Genomic DNA, 20,015 nt, shown 5'->3' on the forward strand with positions numbered 1-20,015 from the left:
TTCGGTTTACTATACGAGAGTGAGGAATGTTTTACTTGCAGAAATGCCATTACAGTCTTTCTTTTTAGTTTAAACTCAAAAAGCAATAAAATGACAACTGTGTGTTCCCTTTTTTTGTGAACAATGAGAACTGGTCACTGCCAGCATGACAGTTCAGTATAATTGTAGCTTTGTGTCAGAGCTCTACAGTTCTCTAATGTCTAAATTTAGTCATGGGGCATTTTAATTACACACCTCTGTTAAATTGTCATAACTGAAAGGAACATCATAGAATTATTATTATTATAGTCATTATAAAGCAAATACAGGAAAAACAGAATTTTTACAGCATTTGTTATGCAAAGATTGCGTTGCGCAATCTACGTTGCGTCACGCCAGGCCACGCCCACACGCCGTTGCTCAGGAGTGTGGGCGTGACTTTAGAGTGACGCTCTCACTTGTTGCTTCACTGGATTAACTTTTCCAGCGAAACATTAACGGACCTTTGACACATTGAAACTTCTCGCTGGGCAGGACAGCTCGCGCGTCCTGCTGACTTTTCAGTCCCAACTGAAACGAGTTGGGTTTTCACAGAAATGTCTCTGGCAGAGCAAAGCCAGCAGTGGTTTCCCACTAGCGTCCAGGTAACGGTGCTCCAGGCGAGGGGTTTGCGGAGCAAGGGGAAGAATGGCACCAACGACGCGTACGCCATCATGCAGGTGGCCAAGGAAAAGTTTTCCACCTCGGTGGCGGAGAAGAGCGTCGCGCCGGTGTGGAAAGAGGAGGCCGCGTTCGACCTGCCGCTCTTTCACCCCAGTAACGCGGAGCGCTGCACACTTCAGGTGTGTGTGATGCACCGGGCGCTGGTGGGACCCGATAAAATGCTCGGACAGGCGACCATCAACCTCCTGGAACTCCAAGACAATAAATCCCGTAATAAAACTGAGTGAGTGAACATACTATTTTATATAAACAATAAATATGTGTAAACAATAAACATATATATATATATTATATATATGAATAAATAAATAAATAAAGCTTTTGTGCTGAAAGATGGCATCAAAGCTTCCTTATGTGGAAATTATGAGCTGAGCTTTGAATGTTCTTGGACTTGGTCACAGTAGACCGAAAGGAACAGGGTGGGATTTTTTCCCCTCAACCAGAGCCGTCACAGACCTCCACAGATGACTCAGAATCCAGTCTTTTTATGCTAACAGAAGACGGTTTCTTAAGGATCAGAATCAGATTCCTAAATGGAATCTAATAGAATGTGGAGACAATTCCTCTTTTCCTCTATCATAATTTAATGAAATTCCATTAGCATTTCTTTGGAATGTTTGTTAAAGGTCAGTGCAAATCTGTTTGACTGGATCTGGTGGTTATTCCATCTCTCTCTAATCCAAGGCCACTCGGCATACATTATGCACAGACTTCATGAATAAATTAGTTTAGCTCTAGACATCATTGTAACATCAGTCATGACAAGCAAAGTTTCGGACTGACATTTACAGAGCAGCACACAAATCCATCAAAGCATTCTGACCTTGAATTTGAGGAGGTTGGTTTAAATAGCTTGTGTTTCTTCACCTGTTCTCTGAATGACTTCCATTGTTTTCTTGTAAATGCTCAAAGCCTTTGATTAGAACCTGCCTGGCCATTTTCATTACGAGTCCTAATTCAATATCATGAACAAAGGCAGCCAGCGCTCGTCTGGCCTTCTGCCGAATAATTGTTTTGCTCTATAAATTCAGCTGATGTTTGAGTCGGAATGAAAGCTGTTTTTTAAATAACTAGGCCACTAGAGAGCTCAGCTCCTGAGTCTTTTTTGGGTTTGACTGAGACATTTCCTGTTATCAAGTGTTAGAGCTTATTATGTCATATCTTGTTGTGTACCCACGTGGGCTGCTGTTGCCCCAGGTCAGAGGAACCGGAAACTCACTCAGGTCGAGTCAAGTAAGCCGACTCGCAGATGAAACTGGACCTCTGCGTTTCTTGTAAACCGATCTGCAGTTCTGATGGTGATTTTGAAGTTTGATCTCTCAGGGTGTGTGTATACGATTGACAGTCTTGTGGTTGACATCAACAGGGCGTTATCGCTGGGAAACATCGCTTTATTTTGATGTCACTCTTTTTGTGTTAGGAACAGCTTGATCATTTGAATATTCTGGGTTCAGTGCAAGTTGAGGTTCCACTTTCAACGTCCTTTTTCTTTAATTAAAAACAAAACAAAAACAAATCAAGCTTATGATGAGGCTCTTACAGTACAAGTGAATGGGCCAATATTTGGAGAATTTAATAGCAAAAATGTAAATTTAGGTTGCCACCATTCACTTTTATTGTAAGTGTAACCTGTATTAGTGTCGTTGTTTTTTAAGAAATAAGAAATTATTTTATTTTATTTTTTTGTGGAAACATCGATTAAGCACAGCTTCTGTTGAACCCAGAATATTGATTTAATTTCCATGAAGTTGATAATTTTTTTCTGCCTGCATGAATCAGAAGACTTTAATTACTTCCTATTCTTCTCATTGTTGTCAATTTCACTGATCTTCATATCAGTATTTTCTAATCTGCTGTTCCCAGAACTAGTTACTGGTTTTTCTTTTATCATAACCTATTAAAATCATAATTTATTTAAAAAGAAAGAGTATTACTTATAAAACTTGTAATTAATAACACTTAGTGTTACACTGTTACTTACTGTTCAAAAGTTCAGGGTCACAGTGAGATTTATTTATTTTTAGAAATGTTTAGACATTTTTTAAAATTTATAATTTTATTAAGCGAAAGTACATTAAATTAATCAAAAATGACAGCAAAAACATGGGAAAAAAAATCTATTTTGAAAGAATGCTGTTCTTTATTCATCAAAGAATCCTGAAAAAATATATAATGGAAATATTGCTAAGCACAGCAGTTTTCAACACTGGTAATAATAAATATTTATTGAGCAGTAAATCAGCATATTATAATCATTTCTGAAGGACCATGTGACACTGAAGACTGGAGTAATGATGCTGAAAATTCAGCTTTTCAATCACAGGAATAAATTACATTTTAAAATATATTTAAATAGAATACAGTTATTATAAATTGTAATAGTATTTCAAAATATTGCTGTTTTTACTGTATTTTTGATCAAATAAATGCAGCCTTGTTGAACATAAGACACTCCTTTCAAAGACATAAAAAACCTTAAAGATCTCAATCTTTTGAATCAATCTTTTCTTGTGCATTTTAACAACCCTCAGAATCTGAAAATTCAATTTTGTCATGTAATTCACACCCCTTTGTGCACATTTGTTCTCACACTCAAATTTCCTCTGTTATATTGCGCAGCCATTTAAATGAAACAGTATTTTAGAGAAGGTTAAATATCTAACATCCCTTTTCTGGCATCTGATTGTTCTGTTTGTGCCCCAGTTCTCTCTCAGGCTTTGACATACGTCACACGCGCTGCCTGATAACTAATTTTCTCTTAGCGTGGCATAAAGTCAAGGCTTGTCAACTGCTTCAGACTTCAAAGTCAAGAAAACACTTGGTTTTCTCTCTCAGTCACACATATAGAGGATATGCCTAAAATATGCTAAATGCCTCATGCTAATACAGAAGGCATCAGCCGTTTCTTTCTGCATGAGTCGTGACCTCATGCGCTGACACTTTATACACAGTAACTCTTTCCTGATTCGAGGCAGAATGGGAGCACGTCACCTGTCTGCTCCGACTGTCACCTAACAAAGTTTCGTTTTTTGTTTGCAGACACTTTTCTTAATACAAAGCCTGTAATATTACAAGGAGAAATAGTGTTAAATTCAATGTCTTTTACCTCAGCAGAAATAATTCAAGATTATGAAAACTTGGATATTGAATCCATTATATTATCAAAACAAATATTTTGCCAGTTGGAAACCTCAACAAAAACCCATGTTATGTCACACATGTCCAATTATCTGAGCTTCATGCATAGTTATTTGAATGTGTTACAACAAGTGAAACTCTATATAGTTGAGCTTAGGCAAGGTTCCTGCGCTGCTGCATGTGATAAAACAGTCCTGTCACATAACGCACTTATCAGTGCGCTGGCACATGCAGGAAGTCAAGCAGCTGAGAGACACACTGGAACAATGAAACATCCAGTGCTGATTCATCTGATGCTGCCTTCACTTCCTGTCAGGGCACAGCTGTTTATTGAGGATCTTTCAGGGCGAGACAGATGAGTTTGTCAAGAACTTTGCTTATTAAAGTCTTTTATTATCTTACCAAACACTTTCCCAAAATAGGCCCTGAAAGTCATTTCCCCTCCTTCAACAAATGGTCAATGAATAGAGGCATTTAAGCAGAAAGCTTGAACTGTCAGTCATATAAACAATCAATTACGTTTCGTCCATGATGTAGAAACAGTCCATAATGTGTCACTTCTTTCAGTTTCTAGCAGGGTTATTATCTTTAAGGAAAATTAAAACTAAAACCATAAAAAAAAACATTTTCATTTTCATGAACATTAACTGAAATAAATGAACATTATAAAAACTTAAACTTATTTTATTGCAACTAATTGCCAGGGCAGCATTTCACGTGTTTGTTTAGTTTACGTACAAAAAAATAAAAAATTAAATGACAAAACACATAAAATAACAAACATTTACTAAAATGAAAACTGAAAATCAAAAAATAAAAAGTTATAAAAATTAACAAAATTATCAAAAACTATAGCAGCATATCAAACAGTATATCTACATTTTAAGTGAATTTCATCATGCTGTAACATCAAATGTAAATATCAGTTCCGTATATTGTTAAAATGATGAATGATTGCATGATTTGAAGTAATCGAGAAGGTCAAGTTGTACTACAGACCAAAAATCATTTTATGGGGGGATGTAGACTTCTAATTAAAAAAAAAATAGCAGATTTTTATGTTAGGTTAATATTTTGTTCATAGCTTTTCAAGCTTGTCTAAAAGGTCTGAGCTCATCTCAAAGCAGGCAACACCCTTTTGCAACTTCCCTCCTGTGACCAGAACTTTAATGCAACTTCTGTGCAGTTCGCAGTCATCTGAGTGACATCACAGCAGAAGCTGCTTGTGTTTGCATCAGTGCATTTCTATGGCTGCGAGGTGTCGTCCGAACATGTCGTGTCAAATGAGCACCTCCCATATGTGCAAAGCCATTTCTCTTGTCATTGTGTAATTAGCATTAAGGAAATGTGGTTTAACAGCTTTTATTGTTTAAGGCCATAATTGTGATCGCTTAAGGTTCACTCCTTCCAGGATTTGATTCAGCAACTTTCTGGTTACCAGCCCTTTAACCACTTCTATTTTACGCCCTAAAATTCCTGTTTTACACACTGATTGCAGTTATTCATACTTGTAGTTTATTGGTCAGTAAAAACCTCTACCATGTCAAATTGTAGATTGTTTGCATGTAATTGTTAAAAACTATGCTGTGATTCAGAAATGTGGTCATGCGACATATTAAAAGTCTGGTGATGAAATATTTACAGAATATTAAATAGGCCTATATTGTTGGCAATACAAAATGTTTTACATGCGTTAAAGTCATTTAGTTAATATATAGGTGAATTTATGTTGGTGCAAATAAACCATTAGCCACTAGTTTTTTTATGTTCATTTAATGCAAAGCAGACTTGATGGATGTACTACTGTAGGTCTTTTTTATTCTTGCTTCACCTTTGTTTGGCAACATTAACGGTCTATATTGTGATTATGAGGGGAAAAAAAAGCTTTTTAAGCCATTTCAGAGAAAATAAATAAATATTACAGACAGAAATTAGTTGCTTTTAATTGTACTGTTTATCCCAACTAGCTAGTTTGTTATTCTCTGACGTAAATATGTGCTGCATAATGGTGCTTAATGTTATTGAGGCATAGGCGGGCGGCAGTGATCATTCGCTAATAATCCCAGAGTGTGTTGCTATATTTAGCTTCAGACTCATCGCAGTATTATTTAGCAGATAGCCACAAAGTCATTTCAACACACGGCCATCATGTGATTTTCTCCGTAGCGTTAGAATTGCATTACTCACTGTGTCCAGTGCACTTACTGTCGTCATAAACACTAAAGTAGCAGCTGCTGTTAAAGAGGCTGGTTGAGAAACAAGATGGTTAATGGTTACTGTATTGAGAAGTTCGGAGATGTCAAGCTTCACCAGTTCCCTGTTGACTTTTCTAAGGTTTTAGTGAATTTCCATTTTTTTCCCGACCCTATTCTGCCAGTGTGTGTGTTTTCTACCCTGAGTGTCAGTTTTGTGGCATTCTCAAAATTGCTTTTCTAAGCCACCCACTCCATTCTCGCAGCCATACGCTATACTGCAAACATAAGTTTCCATGAAACGAGTCCTGCGTGCAGTTACCGCACCCTTGTGTCCTCATCTTATTCCTCTCTGTTTTTCATGGATCTAAGTTTGTTGTTCCTTACAGGCATGTTAGCTCGCCAGCCTAGACATTCATTTCCTACAACATTTAGCCTGGAAAACAACATGATACATCTCTCTTTGTAGCTAAGAAACAGCTTGCTCAAGGCTGTAAGTTGTATTTTGGACTTTTTAGATTGATAGACCTATTTTATTGATGTCTGAAGGGAAAATTATGTTTTTTAATTTCTAAAAACACATTAATTTGAGACTTTCTACACAGTAGGTGTTTGTTTTAGACCCTGAAGTCTTTGTTATCCACTAGTGTCCTTGAGTTATGACAACACAGTGTCTCATTGAACCTTAAAGGGTTAGTTCACCCAAAAATGAAAATTAGGCAGCGTTTTACTCACCCCCGAGGCATCCTAGGTGTAAATGACTTTCTTCTTTCAGACAAATCCAGTTATCCAGAGTTATATTTGATGTTTCAAGCTCTATCATTTCACTCAGCGGGTGTTGCATTGCTTCAGTCCAAAATCGGAGGATTTCGATATAAGCCGAGAGGAGACTGGTTTTCCTTTGCTAAAGTAAGGAAACTTTGCTTCCTTTGATCCTGTAAACAAATGTTGGTTTTCACGAGACTCACCGGCGCATGCGCAACGCTGACCTCATACGCCATCCGCCCAGAACTGCTTAGTTTACAACAGTGAGCACAAGCTAGATTAAAGTGATTACTACGTTTTGAATATGGATATTTTTCTTACAAAAACGCATCGATTCGCTACAGAAGGCCTTTGTTCATCCCCCGGAGCCGTGTGAGACACTTTTTTTTTAATGGAAGGGCGCTTTTTATTTCACATCTTTTGGACTGAAGGAATGCAACACCCTTTGAGTGCCATGAAACAGCTTGAAAGATCAAAGACAATTTTTAATAGAACTCCGACTGGATTCGTCTGAAAGAAGAAAGTCATATACACCTAGGATGCCTCGGGGGTGAGACAAACGCAGCCTTCACTTTTGGTTTAAAAACGCATCGATTCGCTACAGAAGGCCTTTGTTCACCCCCCGGAGCCGTGTGAGACACTTTTTTTTTAATGGAAGGGCGCTTTTTATTTCACATCTTTTGGACTGAAGGAATGCAACACCCTTTGAGTGCCATGAAACAGCTTGAAAGATCAAAGACAATTTTTAATAGAACTCCGACTGGATTCGTCTGAAAGAAGAAAGTCATATACACCTAGGATGCCTCGGGGGTGAGTAAAACGCAGCCTAATTTTCATTTTTGGGTGAACTAACCCTTTAATGTGCTGTTCTGGTTTATAGTCGTTGAGGAATGTCAACAATCACGTGAAACTATTTACTCGGATTTTGTGATCCCATAGCTTTGACTGCACAACAATCTTGTAATTTTTGCAGTTCTGAGCAATTTTGTAAAGTGTAGCTAAGTGACACAACATCTCATGTCTTCCATCTCATGTCTTGCTTCTAGCTTTCTTTTCTTTGATAAGGGAGGTGCTTTGGGAAATGAAAAAAAATGCTTGAAATGAAACCTCCTGTGCTATTTGTGTTCATACAGATGGTTCAAATTGATGGGCAAGACGGGGAAGGCTGATAAAGACAGGGGTGAGGTGCTCCTAGACGTTCAGTTCATGAAGAACAACATGACGGCCAGCATGTACGACCTCTCTGGGCAGGACAAGTCACGCTCACGACTTGGCAAGATCAAGGATAAGCTGAAAGGGAAAAAGAAAAATGGGATGTCGGATTCTGCTTCCGCCATTGTGCCTTCAGTCTGCCAGGTACTGACTGACAGTGAGGGAGAAGAAGAACCTGACGTCACACCCGGAGCCAAAAAGAAGAATAAACTCAAGTCCCTCTTCGCACCCAAGCCGAGTTTGCACCGTAACATTTCCCAGTCCATGTCCACACTCGCCACCCTGCCTGAAAAAGACTCGCCCATCAGTCTGAGCAGATCGTCTGGCCTAAATATAGAGTCTCCTGAAGGTACATGCGACACTATTTGTTGTTGTAATATTTTCAATATTAGGGATGGATGATATGTCCGCTACCATATTGTTCCTGCAGGTGCTAGCAACACCAATGTCCTAGGTTTGATTACCAGGGAAATCATAAACTAATAAATATATGCAAGTCCCTTGCATCTGCCAAATGCAATGTAAATACTGATATATTCTGATATTAATTATACTGGTTTAGTCTGATTTGGCTAAGGTTGAAATCATATTTATTTATTCACATATTTATTTATTTAAAAATTAAAACAGTAAAATTTTGCCCATGATATTAGAGATTATAAATAGTAAATCTAAATCTAAATAAAACCGTAAACAGCAAATTATTACAGTAAAGTAAAACCAGATAAAATAAATAAATGAACTTTAACTGAAATTAAATATTAAATATATATATTATATATATATAAAGCTAGTTTTCAGTTAGTTTAACTTGACTGAAATAATTAAACTGAAATAAAAAATAAATAAAAACTACATACTTAAACTAAGAAGAATTACAAAGAATTGTTTAGCAAAACACAATTACTACATTACAAAATTACAAAAAAAAAATAAAAAAAAATATATATATATATAATATCTTGATACTAAACACGGATGTTAAGTTAGTGTTAGATGATGACGAAGGTAGTCTAAATGTAAAAATATGGAAAATGAGCATTATAAATTGACTGATAAATTACCAAAAAATGACTCAAATCTCCAGTATAATAAATACAGATAATTGCTGTAGTACCGATATATTGTCCACCCCTACAAAATTAAAACATAACTAAAAAACATAATTAGCAGAAGTTAGGGTCTTCTAAAATTGATAAATGGATGCAAAATTTCAATAGCGCATAATATTATTGTGATTTTCCTTTTTTTTTTTTTTTTCTTCAAAGGCAAAAAGAAGTTCAAATTTCTGAAGCACAAGCGGACCGGAAGCTCTGACAGCAAGGTTTCCCAGGGTACTGGGTCTCTTGGACCGGGCATGGTGCAGAGCAACATGTGCATCAACGGCAGTCACGTCTACACAGAAGAGCCAGAGACCAGAGGATCCAGGGCCGGTTCCACCTTCAGCCTGAACAGCTCCGGCCACGGATCCATGGAGGACCTGCGCAGAGGTCATGACAGGAAAACCTCCAGCACCTCAATGGATTCCTCAGACCAAACTCAAGACAATGCAGTGGAAGAGATGCGCAGAAGACAAGAGGAACAGAGGAAACATGAAGAGGAAGTCAGGAAAAGACTAGAGGAGGAAAGAAGACAGGCTGAAGAGGAGGAGAGGAAACAGATTGAGAGAGAACAGGAAGAGGAGAGGAAACGCTTGGAAAGAGAGGAAGAGAAGAGAAAGCTACAGAAACTGGAAGAGGAGCGGAAAAGGATTGAGAGAGAGGGAGAAAGAAAGAGGATAGAGAAGGAAGAAGAACGAAAACGGACTGAAAGAGAGGAGGAAAGAAAAAGGATGGAGAGAGAAGAGGAGAGGAAACTGCTTGAGAGGGAGGAGGAAAGAAAGAGGATAGAGATAGAAGAGGAAAGGAATTGGATGGAGAGAGAGGAAGAGAAAAGGAAGCTTGAGAAACAGGAAGAAGAAAGAAGAAAAAATGAGGAAGAGGAAAGAGAAAGAAAAAGGATTAAACAGGAGGAAATGATCAGAATAAAGAAGGAACAGGAACGAGTTAGACAGGAAGAGGAAAGAAGGAAAGCTGAGGAGGAGAGGACCAAAGAGGAGAAAAGGAAGAGAATGGAGGAAGAGGAAAAGGCTAGGAAGGAAGAAGATAAACGGAGGAGAATTGAGGAAGAGGAGAGAACGAGACTTGAGAATGAAAAGTTGCAGAAAGAAGAAGAGACAAGAAAGTTGGAGATGGACAGAAGACGTGCTGAAGAAGAGGAGAGACTACTGAAGGAAAAAGAAAAGATGGAAGCAGAGGAGAAGAGGAAAAGGAAAGAGGAAGAAGAGAGAAGACTGTCTGAGGAGATGGAAAGAAAAGAACAAGAAAGGGTGCGACAGGAAAAAGAGAAGTTGGAGCTTGCGAACAAGAGAATAGAAGAAAGGATGAGAGAGGAGCAGGCGAGAAGAAAGGCTGAGGAAGAGGATGAGAAGAGGAAGCTGAAAGAGAAAGCGGACCAGGAGAGAATCAGGCAAGAGAAAGAAGAAATGGAAAGACAGAAGAAAGAGAAAGAACAGCGGCCCGAGGTGAAACCCAGGAGTGCTCGACTGAATACGAGTAAAAAAGCATCTGACGAGATTAACTCGGACAACATCCTATTCACCAATCCCTTTGAAGACCCCCTCTTATTCGACGAGAGCTCCACCAATCCCTTCGAGCAGCCCACCGTTTCTCAACCTGAAGCCCTCAGTCGGTCCACCAAAGTCTCTGCAGTCAAGCCAAGGTCAGTGTCTTACCTGAAAGCACGGAAGTTTGTTTTTAAATTACATCCATTTGACCTTATTTATAACAAATTTTTATGTAAATTGTTAGTGAAACCAGCTTTTGCCTAAGAATAAAAATCGGTATGTGTTACATGATGAATTAGGCCCAAAAACACAACATTGCAACTTAATAATTTATCTGTTCTCAATGAAAGCAAAATACTGTGTGAGGTGTTAAAATCAGCCACTCAGAACATCTTTGATGTGTAATATACATCTATGAGGGGCACATTTTGGACCAATGGAATGTCACTGTGGGCGGGGACACTTTTCAAGAAAAGTTCTATTAATAATGTAAAAAAGCAACCGTGACCAGTCAGTTGAATGCATTTAGCTTCTGTTTACTAATCAGCCAAAAGGAAGCACTCCTTTTTGATGAAGTTTGTGTTTTGACTGACTCTAACAACTCTAAGAACTCTCAACGTTCTTCAGAACTCATACTTTTATCGTTTCACAGAGCTGTTTCAAATCATTCTCCAAACGTCTGCTTTTTTACCAATTCTGCTGGAAGGCAAATGCATGACCCATGATCACAGCTTGAATATTAAAGGCATGGAAGTGTCTCTCGGTGTTTCTGTAGTATGCTTAGACTAACTTGATTTCAGTGTGGTAGGGCCCATAACACCACGCTATCGTGATTAACGCCGTCATGTAAGAGCATATGGCACTATTACTAAATATGCAGTAGTCTGTGTGTGTGTGTGTGTGTGTGTGTGTGTGTGTGTTGGTATGAGTGCGTGTCTATACAAGTCCAAAAAAAACATCTGGCTTGCAACGCAGTTCTTTTGAAACCATTTCAAGGACTCAAAGTAAGGGCAATGCACATTAACTTTTGTTTTTCTCATCATATTTTCTGAAGATGATTATCATACCGAATAAAATGAGTAACCCTTAACCAAATGAAATACCCAAACCTGAATAAAGAGTCTTTCTTACCATGGTCTTATCTGTTTATTTCTACTGAGATGCATTAATGCTGACAGTTATTTTTAAGGTCTCTAACCCTCATTGTGTTCGCTCTCGTGTGGTACTTGATTGAGGTCTAACCGAGGGGAAGCTGGAGAAATCTGTTTCCCTGGAAAACAGCTGATCAGGCAGTTCCTTTTCTCTGACTCATGCACTTGAGTGCTTCATGAAACCGTTCTGGAATGTGTAGGAGACTGCAGAGCAAATAGCATGATTTGAGGGTGGCTCTTTAAATCTAAACCAGCTATCTCTTCAAGGCTGCAGTTAAAGTAAGGAAGTTTTGTGCGAGTTTCTCTCAGAAATCTTTATTGCTCAAATGTAATAAATGTCCATAAACTTATTCCAAAAAAGTTTGGAATGACATGAGGATGAGTAATTTTGATGTTAACTATCCCTTTAAAAAGTTTATGGATGTTGATAACATTTGTTTAATAACATGAAAGTAAATAGGGTCAGTTTTAAAGACTTAAAAGTCCCCCTTCAGTGGTTTGGTTGTTGAACAGAGCAAAGTGGCTTTAACTATTTTGCCAGTGTATTTCGATATTTAGCAGATGTGTTTGATCAAGTTTAATGTTCCCTTTCATTATCCTGCTTCTTCAGTTCTTCTGTTTCTGGAATCTTCTTTTCACAAGCATCTGTGCCAAACACCAACCCATTCTTAGATGACTCCGATGTTCATGGCGGAAACACTGAGAAAGTTGTCCATCTCGGAGACGCCGCAGAAAGGTCAGAGAAGAAACGACGTGCCCCAATGCCTCCCCAGAACAAGACGCAGAAGGGAAAACCAGATGTCCCTCCAAAAGCACCAGCGATTCCTAAAGCCACACAAGCTTTTCCATCTAGAGCATCTGAAGATGATGGAGACTCTGATTCCTGCAGTTTACAAAGGGACAAACGTCCCGCCCCTTTACCACCAAAGAACAAGCAAGAAGTGCAAAACACGCATGCAGACCAAACTACCACTCCTCTTCATACCGGTGAATGGAGAACTACTAGATTCCAGGAAATAGACCAGACTAACAAAGTGTGCCCGGTTTTGCAAGATGAGTCAAGGACCTCTGATGCAGCCAATTTTGGGAACACCAGTTTATCGCGTCTTATCCAGGGTCATCCCAGTAACAGACAAGAAACCAACCCTTTTATATCTACCGAGGTCAAAACAACTAAACACAACAAGGGTCCAGCACCAAAGCCTTCATTACAGTCAAAATCTTGCAAGACATCTGCATCGGAATCTGAAACAAGCAAGCAAGCAATTAGTAATGTCCATTTAACTGAACATGAAACCAGTGCTGCCTCAAACTCTTGCATTGATCAAATAGATGAGTCGACTGACAAGCTTGATGATCTTCCTGCAGATGAAGAGCCTTCTACCAAACCCGAGCACTCTGAAGACCTTTTCTCAAGAGAAAGTAAACACAAGGTTTTACCAGAAAAGTCTAAACTAGACTCTCTTGGAGAAGACATACCTTCAATGTCTGATCCAGTCCTTGGAAAGGTTTTCTATAATGTGAATGATCCCGAGAATGCTGAAAATGTCCTGCTTGAGAGTGGCGTTTCCAAAAAGAAGAGTCGGGCCCCGTTGCCTCCTGCCAAATCAGCATCCAGCCAGCAACCAGAAGCTGCACCGATCTCAACCAGTCAACCCAGCATACAAGATCAAGACAAGTCATTAACTGTTAATAGTAGCAAGTCAACTTCATGTTTTACCCAATCCCTGGTGAACTCCTCTTCAACCTCCAGTCAAGCTCTCGCTCCTTTGAAACTGGAAGCAGGTCATGGGTCAGAGCACCGGTCGCTCCCACAAGCCAGAGTGTTACCTATTGATGTTCAGCCCGTCGCTGGGCAGAAAAATGGGAGTGAAAGCGAGAGAACAGGTGATCCTGCCTTCAAACCCTGCAGGTGAGGCCACGCATAGAACTTCTAGAGACCCTTAGAAGTAGTAGCAGATGTTTACGGTAGGTTCCCGTTAGCCATCCTGTGGTATTTCTTTAAATTTTTAAAGGTTGTAAAGTTGTAAATAATCTTTGTTGCAGAATCTATTCTCCAAACGTCTCCCCTTTTACCAGTTCTGCTAAAAGGCAAAACCACGACCTGTGTTCACAGCTTAAATAATAAATGCATGGAAGTGTCTCTCAGTGTTTCTGTAGTATGCTAAAGCCCAAAGTTTACTTCGGACACAAAAGGTGAAATGTTGAGACAGAAGAGTCCACTAGGTAGTACTGCGAATATGTCGAACTCGTTCATCCGCCGTTGAGTACACTTAGTAGCAGTAGCAAAGTAGCAGATGTTGGCTGTAGGTTCCTGATAAAAATACTCTGAATTATTCCACTCATTTGACAGTGGTCACACACCATTTCTTAAAAGCATTATAGGCTAAAATAGATTTCTAAAATCATCTGCTTTTGGGAAACACAGGCATGGAAGTTTCTAGCAAAATTGGACACCTTAATTATGAATGATCTGAAAAGCAGGAAAACTTTATTAAACCCACCGACTTGACTCATGAATATTAATTACATGACATAGTATTCACCCATTTTTACAACCTCAGTGGTATCCTGCCTCTGGAGGGCCACTGTCCTGCAGAGTTTGGACGTGACGTGTGGCCAAGTATGGTGTCCCATCCAAGTGCACACACACAGCTGTGAGTAGTGAACAAACACACACCCAGAGCAGTGAGCAGCCAATGCTACAGCACCCGGGGAGCAGTTGGGGGTTCAGTGCCTCGCTCGAGGGTCTCACCTCAGTCGTTGGTATTGAGGGTGGAGAGAGAGCGCTGGATATTCACTCCCCCCACCTACAATCCCTGCCGGACCTGAGACTCGAACCCGCGACTTTCGGGTTACAAGTCTGACTCTATCCATTAGGCCACAACTGCGCCGATGGCTTCAACTTGCCCCCAACATAGCATTTCTTAAAAGCATTATAGGCTAAAACACATTGGGAAACACAGGCATGGAAGTTTCTAGCAAAATTGGACACCTTAATTATCTAGTTAGTTTTTTTAAATTAGGCTTGGGAGGTAAACTCTGCAGAAAGGATTGGCCACCCCTGTCCTGCCTGAATTGTTACTTACTGCTTATGAGATGGATTACCCACAGAACCTTTTGCTTGGTCTTAAAATTCTCATTTGTTTTGGCCAACTGCATTTTTTCTTTGCACTTTAGGCAAGGAACATAAAACTCAAAGTTTTATGATTATTTCCCAAAAGGTAGGGAGGCATAAGTTACAATGGTTTCTGTGCCACAACTTGTGATCACCAGTTCATGTAACTTATTGCTTGACTGCAAGGTGTGCATATCTGTTTACGTTATTACACTCTGGACCCTAGATTACTCATTGTTGGGACTTTCATGTGACATTCCACATAACTAGCCTTTCTGAAGAACATGGTTTGCAATGGTTTAAACTTTGTCTTTTCAGACTTTCAGATCATATGGTTGGGATGTTTAATTTCCCAGTGTGAACTTTTTATTTTTATTCTAAATTCGATAATTGAAAACCACATATATGAACACTTTCGTCTTTGAAAATAAAGGCATCAATTTTCACATTTAGCAGTTCCTCCATGTTCTTTGAAGTTCAAAAATTCAGGGCAGTATGTATTCGTCATCCTTTCTCGTTTTTTACAAAGCATGATATCAAAATTATGCACAAATGTCTTCTGACAGAGTTCTGCGATTGACTGCTTTGTATTTCACCCCTGCAAACTCAGATCTGCCTGTAAGACTTATAGCTCTCTTTTTCTTTTCAGACCCCATGCAGTGAAACCCCTGAGCACCACTGACAAGCAGCCAGACCTCCGAGAGACCCATGACGCTTCCAGATCTGCTAAAATTACAGATGACATGCAAGTTAAGATGAAGGTAGCATGAGCGGGGTTTTTTTTCTGTTCTACTATTGTGTAGCCAGTTACCATGCGTTGAATAGAAATATGGTTGTTTAAGATGTTCTCAGCTGACTTTTAAGCATGCTATTTGTGTTCAACTGTATCTTTCAGGCCCCAGAGGCTAAAGGGACGGGACCGTACTCCCAGCTAACCCATGAAGAACTCATTAACTTGTTGGAAAAGCAGAAGCAGCAGCTTTCTCAGAAGGATGCTAAGATTGGGGAACTGGAGCTTTATATAGACAGTCTTCTGGTCCGTGTCATGGAGGAGAGCCCCAACATCTTAATGTCCTTGAGCTTGATGAAGAAGTCAGTTTGAGCACTTTTGTAGCAGAGTTTTGAATTTAGTGTGCTCTGTAATCACAAATATGGGGTGAACGTCAGTGCATGGTTGTGGGTAAATCACAGAGGTTTTCACTAAATCCAGTATAGCTGTAACTGCAGACACTAGTGAGCCGAAGTACACTTGACGTCTCGGGCTGAATGGTGACGAAATGATTGTTTGTTATTTGGCTTGCTTCAGATCCAGCTAACCATGTGACTTCCATGTTTATTCTTGTACATGTTAAAATAAATCATGTTAAGTATTTTCTCCAAAGGTTTTTACTGTCCACTTTTCCATTTGAATTGCTAATATTCTTTGATTAGTATCATATAAATTATAAATATCATCTATCAAATCGTTCAATGGATCATGCAACCCATATGTTTAATAAGTAAACAAAATGGCGCTACATATATTCTTGAAAAATATTTTATATAAATTACAAAGCTGTATGATATTTTGTAGACCGATCTCTGCATTGATACGTTGTTTTCTTTTCAATGAAGCACTTTAAAAGAATCAGTTCATCTGTAAATAATGAACATGTGATCATTTGTACTTTATGCCTTTTGTCATGTAAGCTGACAGCTTTATTATTCTCTGCTTTTGAAATAAAGAATGTCACAGGCGTGGCTTTGTAAAGGGCTGCGTCACACGATTGTGTCTGTGTGCATTTTTAAGAATGCAGGTTAAGCTTTAAATGATTATTTTAAAAAATTAAAAAAAAAAAAACAATTGAGGGAATGTCAGATGCTGTAATGGCCCATAACAAATATGTAGGCTGTCTTCACAGGGCTCCTGACAATGTTTATATGCTGCAGTCCCTGTGGGATTTCAAAACATTGAAATTGACCATGGTGTCCATAATTTCTTATAACTTGGTGGTTATAGCCTTCACTGTCATCATTTATAATAAAATGTGTCTTCTTACACTGTTTAAGTGAGATCCCATGTTAATTTATTTTGGCTAGATTCCACTAATACCACATTTAATCTGATGAGAGAAGAAGAAGAAGAAGAAAAGCTAAAACCATGCTGGTTGGCTAAGTTGGGTAAAGCTAGACAGCTGGTTTTAGCTGCTTGGTGAGCTGGTCTACTAGCCTGACCAGCTATAGAAGTGGTCCAAATCCTTCTAAAATCAGCCTGCAAACCAGCTATGATCAGGATGGAAGAAGACCAGCTAAAACCATTCAACCAGCTTTTGTTTTCCAGCGGTTTTATTGTAATCTCAGTTATTTTATTAAACTCTTATTTTTGTAGATACTAGGTTATGCAACTTGTATGCAACTAACATTTCCAAAATAATAATAATTGCTTACAACTGAAATTTGAACGTGTCTCATATTTGAAAGTTTGCATCCCCTTACGAAAAATAAGTTTATTCAAGTGTACTATTAGTATACTTCTTTTAAACTAAAAAATAAGAAAGTATACTTTCAGTCTACATTTTATGTACTTTTCAGAAATGTGCTTTATGTACTTCTCAGAAATATACTTAAAATGACATTTAAGTATACTTGACTTATACTTAGAAAAAGTCTAAATATATTTTAGCTATAATTGTGCTCCTAGAATCCGTGTTTTCATTGTTATACTGTAGGGGGCGCTAGTACACATCTTCTGTACAAAATTTCCAAAACGAATAAAATGTCGACCCATGAAGAGGTAATGACTGTCAAGCTTTGGGCTGTTGATTGACTAAATAATAATAAATAAACAATATTTTGAACAAAAAAAGATGAATGATAATGATAAAACAAAACGTAGATGGTTTTGTTTATCATTATCATTCATCTTTTTTTGTTCAAAATATTGTTTGTTTATTTCTTTATTTTTATTTATGAAACTTACCCACATTCATGTGTTTATAAAAAAAAGAATGCATGAAGCTAGAATAAACAAATATTTAATTAGTAAACTATCAGTATGCCTATATGTTCACTTTTCACTTTTGTTCACTTTTAGTATGTTCACTTTTAGTATAGTTGCAGTACAAACTAAAAACATAAATGTAAACTGTTGTGTACTCAAAGTTTACTACTGTTATACTTAAAGTATACTTAAAAGTATACTTTTATATACTAGAAAGGGGGCCAATTTAGTCCCAAGGAGTATTGAAATAGTACACTTACAAGTATACTACAAGTACACTGATATTTGTATACTTACTTTATAAAGAATACTTAAAAATATACTTGAACTTTACTTAAGTATACTTAAAATAAACTTGAAGTATACTTCTTTTTGGTAAGGTTCATTAATTCAAATTTTTTTTTACATTTCTTTTTTCTTTTCTACGGAAGTCCTAAGAGGCCTGATAACGAGAAGAAAACTTTCGTTATGTCGAGATCACGAGAAAGCTTGCTGTCGTGTCCAGCAAGTGGATTTTTTTGGAAACAAAACTTTCTGGTATCCTAGTCTATGTCAGTGTTATTGTTGTGTGATTTTTATAGTATTATATTTTAAGTTACCGTTTGTTTTTATTTGTTTTTAATTTTAGTGTAAGTTTTAAGTTTATGTGCTTGCTTGCAAAGTTTCTTTGGGCGCGCTTACAACCACCCAAACTTCATCTACATGACCTTAACCAAGAAAGAGATCTTGGGAGGCTGTTGCGTACTCTCCGTCTGTCGCCAGTGCAACTGGCCTGTTGCCATGGGAACCATTGGTTACCTGTTGGGAGTGGAAAATACGACATTGGGCGCCGTTTATCGAGAGCTTACAAAGGCTCTGAACATTAAGATCAGCACTATCGGCATCATGGACATGCTGGAAAGCTTCTGCTATGAGTATGAATCCGTGTATCATTTGATCATTCGTTTTTTGATTTAATATTGAAAGTAGAAAAATTAGAAAATGGCTCCTTTATGTCTAACACTTTTATGACTTGCACAATGTCTTATTTGATGTAAAAGTCAGATTGATAACTTTCTGTGTTTTTTGTAGTTTCAAGCTGGGTCCTCAACAGATAGAGGTGTTTGCTGAACCCCCCCAACGGCTGGTGGACAGGGCGTCTGCTTTGATTGAACTAGCCGCTGATGCCTGGATAGTGACGGGCCGCCAGCCTTTGCCCCTCCTCATGGCAGCGGTGTATTTGGCCTGGCAGTCACTAAATCCTATGGTGAGTGACGGAATATTTTCATAATTGTCATTAAGTGACTAACACTGAAAGTGAGACATTTGTGGTCCAGATAGCACACGTACATCTGCAAGATGTCCGTTAAAGATCGATTCATCTGGAAAGCATCTTTTGTTTACACGCATCTTACAGACGTCTGTAAGATGTCAGATTTATGCACATTCCAAATCATAAACACCTTAAAGACATTTTATAAATGTCTGTTTGACATCTAATAGGGAAACATCCTATAGACGTATTGCAGATGTGCAAACACTCTAAAAAATACGTCTTGCAGATGTAAATACTTGACTTACATGACTTGTGACTTATGCTAGGTACACACCACAAGATAATCGGGCTGATTTTGGGCCGATTTCTCCCCTTCCGACAATCCTAGGTAATGTCCCGATTATCTTGGTGGTTCTAAAGATTATCTTATCAGATTTTCCTGTGGTGTGAGGTGTGTTAAGAGTGCCTGAATCTGCTCGGAAGAACGTCGGAGGCACCCCGATCGCGAATCGTAAAAATTCAACATGTTGAATATTTACGATCAGAAATTCTGATGTGTGGGGGGAACATCGGGGCACACCACACACTATAGGAGCAAAACGGTTAAATCTAGGATTTTTTGTCCTCATGTTTGTGGTCTCTCACATTTTGAAGATCTTATAAGATTTTAAAAATCTTTCAGTGTGTACCCAGCATTACGTGTGCTATCATCAGTGCATTTTGTAAGACATATTGAAATCTGACAAATGCATATACTGTGCAAAAGTTTTTTTTGTTTTTTTTTTAGAAATTAACACTTTATTCAGCAAGGATGCTTTAAATTGATCGAAAGTGATGGTAAACACACTTATAAAGTTTCAAAAGAGATATATATATATATATATATATATATATACA

At 38.3% G+C, this 20,015-nt stretch overlaps 2 protein-coding genes across 3 annotated transcripts in view; both read left to right on the plus strand.

Annotated features, from left to right (window-relative positions):
• The first annotated feature begins 411 nt into the window (after nt 1–411).
• On the plus strand, nt 412–16,698 carry LOC107758672 (rab11 family-interacting protein 1-like). Of its 2 annotated transcripts, XM_016576474.1 has the most exons (6): nt 412–925; nt 7,931–8,358; nt 9,278–10,769; nt 12,376–13,677; nt 15,533–15,644; nt 15,779–16,698. In XM_016576474.1, the coding sequence occupies exons 1-6, from the start codon at nt 576–578 to the stop codon at nt 15,983–15,985; spliced, it is 3,891 nt and encodes a 1,296-aa protein (XP_016431960.1). In that variant the 5' UTR covers nt 412–575; the 3' UTR covers nt 15,986–16,698. The 2 variants fall into 2 exon arrangements, with proteins under 2 accessions (XP_016431960.1, XP_016431961.1); XM_016576475.1 differs by lacking the exon at nt 12,376–13,677 and having other exon boundaries at nt 422–925.
• A 1,757-nt stretch (nt 16,699–18,455) lies between these two features.
• The window catches only part of LOC107758611 (transcription factor IIIB 50 kDa subunit-like), a 3,222-nt gene continuing 1,662 nt past the window's right edge, over nt 18,456–20,015 (plus strand). The window contains exons 1-2 of the mRNA XM_016576381.1: nt 18,456–18,777; nt 18,935–19,109. Coding sequence (XP_016431867.1) covers nt 18,566–18,777; nt 18,935–19,109 — 387 coding nt within the window. The 5' untranslated portion in view covers nt 18,456–18,565. The remainder of the gene's footprint in view (nt 18,778–18,934; nt 19,110–20,015) is intronic.

This window comes from Sinocyclocheilus rhinocerous, unplaced genomic scaffold (assembly GCF_001515625.1).
Source record: "Sinocyclocheilus rhinocerous isolate Xijiao unplaced genomic scaffold, SAMN03320098_v1.1 scaffold623, whole genome shotgun sequence".
Lineage (NCBI taxonomy): Eukaryota > Metazoa > Chordata > Actinopteri > Cypriniformes > Cyprinidae > Sinocyclocheilus > Sinocyclocheilus rhinocerous.

Coding starts and splice junctions, on each gene's coding strand:
- LOC107758672 (XM_016576474.1), top strand. CDS start 576: ATGTCTCTGGCAGAGCAAAGCCAGCAGTGGTTTCCCACTAGCGTCCAG. Junction 8,359..9,277: donor AAATATAGAGTCTCCTGAAG/GTACATGCGACA, acceptor TTTTCTTCAAAG/GCAAAAAGAAGTTCAAATTT. Junction 15,645..15,778: donor ACATGCAAGTTAAGATGAAG/GTAGCATGAGCG, acceptor TGTATCTTTCAG/GCCCCAGAGGCTAAAGGGAC.